General features: G+C 33.7%; 1 protein-coding gene across 4 annotated transcripts; it reads left to right on the forward strand.

The window, feature by feature from the left end:
• Positions 1-270: 270 nt before the first annotated feature.
• On the forward strand, positions 271-3,522 carry LOC130898249 (uncharacterized). Of its 4 annotated transcripts, XM_057807393.1 has the most exons (4): positions 271-846; positions 902-1,048; positions 1,105-1,267; positions 1,325-3,522. In XM_057807393.1, exons 1-4 carry the CDS (start codon positions 817-819, stop codon positions 1,438-1,440), a joined length of 456 nt encoding a protein of 151 aa, XP_057663376.1. In that variant the 5' UTR covers positions 271-816; the 3' UTR covers positions 1,441-3,522. The 4 variants fall into 4 exon arrangements, with proteins under 4 accessions (XP_057663376.1, XP_057663374.1, XP_057663375.1 ...); XM_057807391.1 differs by having other exon boundaries at positions 271-1,048; XM_057807392.1 differs by having other exon boundaries at positions 902-1,267.
• The last annotated feature ends 822 nt before the right edge of the window (positions 3,523-4,344 follow it).

The raw sequence follows: 4,344 nt of genomic DNA on the forward strand, positions 1-4,344 counted from the left end.
AATATATTTATAATACTACTGGTACTAATTTAACAAAATGATTTTATTAACAAATCTGTTATAGGTAAATCAAACATAAGTCATCATGAAATTATAACCTATTAAAGTGCAATACAAAAAATATATACCATTAAAAATATATCCAAGGCGTCATATTTAATATAGTTATAAGGTTACAAAAAAGACACCAACTACTACAGTTGAAAATATAAATTGCTCTTCTCCAGGATTTCATATATGTAACATTTTTTAAAAGTAATTAATTTCCCAAGCAGCACAGTGTCGTTATAATGACGTCAATTATTGGACATTATTAGTCGGCGACGTCGTAGACCAATAAGCGACGTCCATATGACGTGACATTTCAGATGTCATTTTGACGTCGTCTAGAGACGTCTTTCGTACGTTTGTTTTCGGTCGTTTTAAGTGCTTTTTAATCAACTATAAAAAAAATTAGAACGAAAGTTTATTACAAAAACTAAGCCCTATACGTGCTTTATAAAAAATTGTACATTTTAAATTGTTGTTTACCTAAAATTTGGATATAAATATAAATTCATTAATTAGCAATGAAAATACTAAACTGACGTTTTAAGTGGAAATGCAATTTGAATTTAAAGATGAAGTGAGAATGTTGTAATTAACAATTATTTAACTATTTTATTAGTAGGAAACAATTATTTTTAGCATCGATTCCTGTCGAGGCTGTCGACCAAGATTTAATTTTGGCGCGTTTTTAATCGAAATGCCACGATACGATACGAGACGTGCAGGCGCATGCGTGCTGGACTGCTGGTGTGAACGCGTGTGCGCGTAATGGCGGACGGCAGCAAAAAGTTGTTTGGCGTATGTAATCACTTTATTGAAGACCATTAGAGAACAGAACAATCAAATTTTGCAGTGGATCCGAAAACAAGATCGCAGTGGCAATCACGCCAGTAATACAGATTTACCAGATGATATAGGCGTACAGTTTCCTTTGAATTCTCAAGAGGATATTACCAAATTGGAAACATACCTGAGTGAAAAAAATAATTGCCTGGCTTTGGTGGGTGTTCTGTACCACTTAATATGTATTTTACAATTTAAATTATGTGATTCCAGTCGGCATATCTATCGACTTTTGGAGGGAGAGATTTTACTGGACATACAAACCGGATTTTAAATTTTTTGTTCACTTATTCTCTTGCAACTAATTGGAATTTTTGTGGCAAACGAGGTGAGAAAAAGGCTTTTAAAAACTTAAACGTAAAGGATGTGATTATTGGTAAGTGTTTTCACTTGTAGGTGCATACTTATTATTAATCTGAAACAACATTTTTAGGTGCTGTAAGAAAAAGCTCCCCTCTAGTCAGTCAGAAAGAAATAGAAGATACCATCAAGGTGTGGTTGAAACATGCACCAGAGAAATTGAAAAAGCAGCAGCATGGCAACCCGTAAGAAAAAAAGTGTTGTTAGTCAAAGACAACTCTACAGAAGGGTGGCAGAAGCAAATTTAGCACCTGTGAGTCAGAATTGTTATAATACATCTTTAATAGTTAATAATGATTCCAATGAATCATCAAATTCCGTTTTTTTTGCTGATTCAATGTGTGAAAGTGAAAATGACACCTGTTCCTCAAGAGATTTAGATTTTAATGTAAACTCGCCTAATGAAAATTTGCTCTTCAATGATGCGACGTTATACAACCATTTGACTTCCTATTCCAGTAACGTGCCCCCTAACGATTTATTTCCTAATGAACCGCCGCCTAGCGATTTGGATTCGAAATTGTCAAACTGGGCAGCTTCAAGGTACGTTCGACGTACAGTAGTTACTCATCTCTTGCATATCTTGCATCCATACCATAATGAGTTACCGTTAGACAGTCGAACGCTGCTGAAAACGCCCAGAGAAACGAAAACAAAATCGTTGTTAAATGGCGAATATTGTCATTTTGGACTTGTTAACGCTTTAAAATTAAAGTTATTGTCAGTACCTAATATTTCTCAGTACAGCATTATCAACATTTCATTTAATGTAGATGGACTGCCCATTTATAGAAATGGTCAGAAACATGATCTCTGGCCCATTTTAGCACTTGTAAAAAATTTTAAGAGTGAGCCGTTTGTTGTTGGTTCTTTTTTAGGAAGTGGCAAACCAAATTTATTGTCAGCGTTTTTAGAAGATTTTTTAATTGAGTTATCGAACTTACTTACCACGGGCATTGAAATTAATAATAATATCCATGAAGTAAAATTTCACAGCTTTGTTTGCGATGCTCCTGCGCGCGCATATCTGAAATGTGTGAAGACCCATTCAGGGTATAGTTCCTGTGAAAGGTGCGAAACTCTGGAGAACACTTGGGACGTGTCATTTTCAAAAATTTACCTTTTAACAAGAGAGACAACGAATCTTTTTGGACTAAAATTGATGTATCTCATCATCATGGAGAATCTCCTCTAATAGCTCTTCCTATAGATTCGATCTATGTCTTTTCTTTAGACTATATGCACCTAGTTTGTCTAGGTGTAATGAAAAAACTTTTGCGTATTTGGACAGGACGCGCAAGCCGAGCCAAAATGAGCTCTACTGCATTTCAAAATGTATCTGAAAAAATTGTTTTCCTCAGTAAATGTATTCCAGTAGAATTCAATCGGAAAGGGCGCAGTTTGTCTCAGTTGGCAGATTGGAAAGCAAAGGAATTTCGAACATTTTTACTGTATATTGGGCCAGTTGCTTTGTATGGGAATGTCGATTTGGCAATATATGAGCATTTTTTGCTATTTCATTGTTCAATTATGATACTTATTTCTAAACGCCATATTGAAAAATTCGGAGTTCCATTTGCGCGCCAACTTTTGCATTTATTCGTAACGCACAGTGAAAAGATCTACGGATTAGAGTTCTTAGTTTACAATGTACATTTCTTATTACATTTGGCAGATGACGTTGAAAATTTCGGGCCACTAGACAATTCGTCAGCATTTCCATTTGAAAATTATCTCCACCATTTAAAATCGTTAGTTCAGTCTCCGAATAAACCGTTACAACAGATTAATAGACGCTTAAAAGAAATTGAAATGACAGTGTACGAAAAACATGACGCCAAATTTCTCTTGCAAGCAGTATAAAAAGCTTCATTATAAAGATTTTATTTTTTCTATTGCATCATATTCAGAAGCAAATTGTTTTTGTCTTACCTTAGAAGGACTGGTTTTCAAAATAGAAAATATAGTAGTGGATAATAATGGAGCAGTTTTTATATTAGGTAGGAGGTTTCAGGATTACCGTTCATTTTACAAATACCCTGTCGACTCAAAAGAATTCTATGTTTATCGCATCCAAAATTTATCAGAGTATATCGAGTTATTGCACTGCCACAAAGTTTTTTCGAAATGTATTGTTTTTCCTTTCGAGCAGGAATGGTTGTCATTTTCATTATTGCATCATTAGTAATTCCTTATTTCAACTTTTATGTTCTATAAGTGTAATAGTATGTAGTTTTTTAAGATTTTGTAATAAACTGGTATTAATTTGAACGCATTTTTTTATATTTTTGATCCTACTTATACGTCATTTGTCAAAAGTAAGTACGTCATTTTGACGTCTCACCAGCCGGACTAGGTACGTCATTAGTTGACGTCTGTAGGATGTGACATTAACCCGTCATAATCACGTCATTTTAGACGTCCCCATTGGTCGCCAATGGCCTATAATTGACGTCATAGTAACGACACTGTGCTGCTTGGGTTGTTCTATAGTTTCAAATAGGCTGTTTCTATTATCACTGTAGGAAGTTATGGATAGGTAAATCGTGAAATAAATAACTAACATCAATATTTGTTGGGATGATAAATTCATTCATAATGTGCCACTGGAAAAATGTATTTGAGAAGCTTGTTGCTACCTTAAACTTTCAGAAATTATATTTTACAATGAGACCATAAATGCTTCCAAAACCATCTGTTTGTTTAATGGTATAATAAAAGCAGGCAAAAGGTCTACTTATCTGAACCAAGTATGTATGGTCATAAAAGCGGGTACTTACTAGCAAATAAAATTATCTCTTGTTAAATGTGTTTTTTGCAATATATATAATAAAATTGACACTAAAATTCATTTTTATTGAAAGTATTCAACAATGGTAAGATGGTATATGGCATTACTATATTCTTACCCTTTACCTTTAATAGATACAAGGACAAAAATGAACAATGGACACAAATGGTGATTATATTATGGAAGGGCATTAGATTGGTTAAAAAAGTTCTTTTTTATATTGAAAACACCAGGTGATGTTTAAAGTAAAGCTCTCAGTAAATTTTTTGACAAAATTAAAACGAGTATCTACGACAGAAACG

Source organism: Diorhabda carinulata, chromosome 9, assembly GCF_026250575.1.
Source record: "Diorhabda carinulata isolate Delta chromosome 9, icDioCari1.1, whole genome shotgun sequence".
Lineage (NCBI taxonomy): Eukaryota > Metazoa > Arthropoda > Insecta > Coleoptera > Chrysomelidae > Diorhabda > Diorhabda carinulata.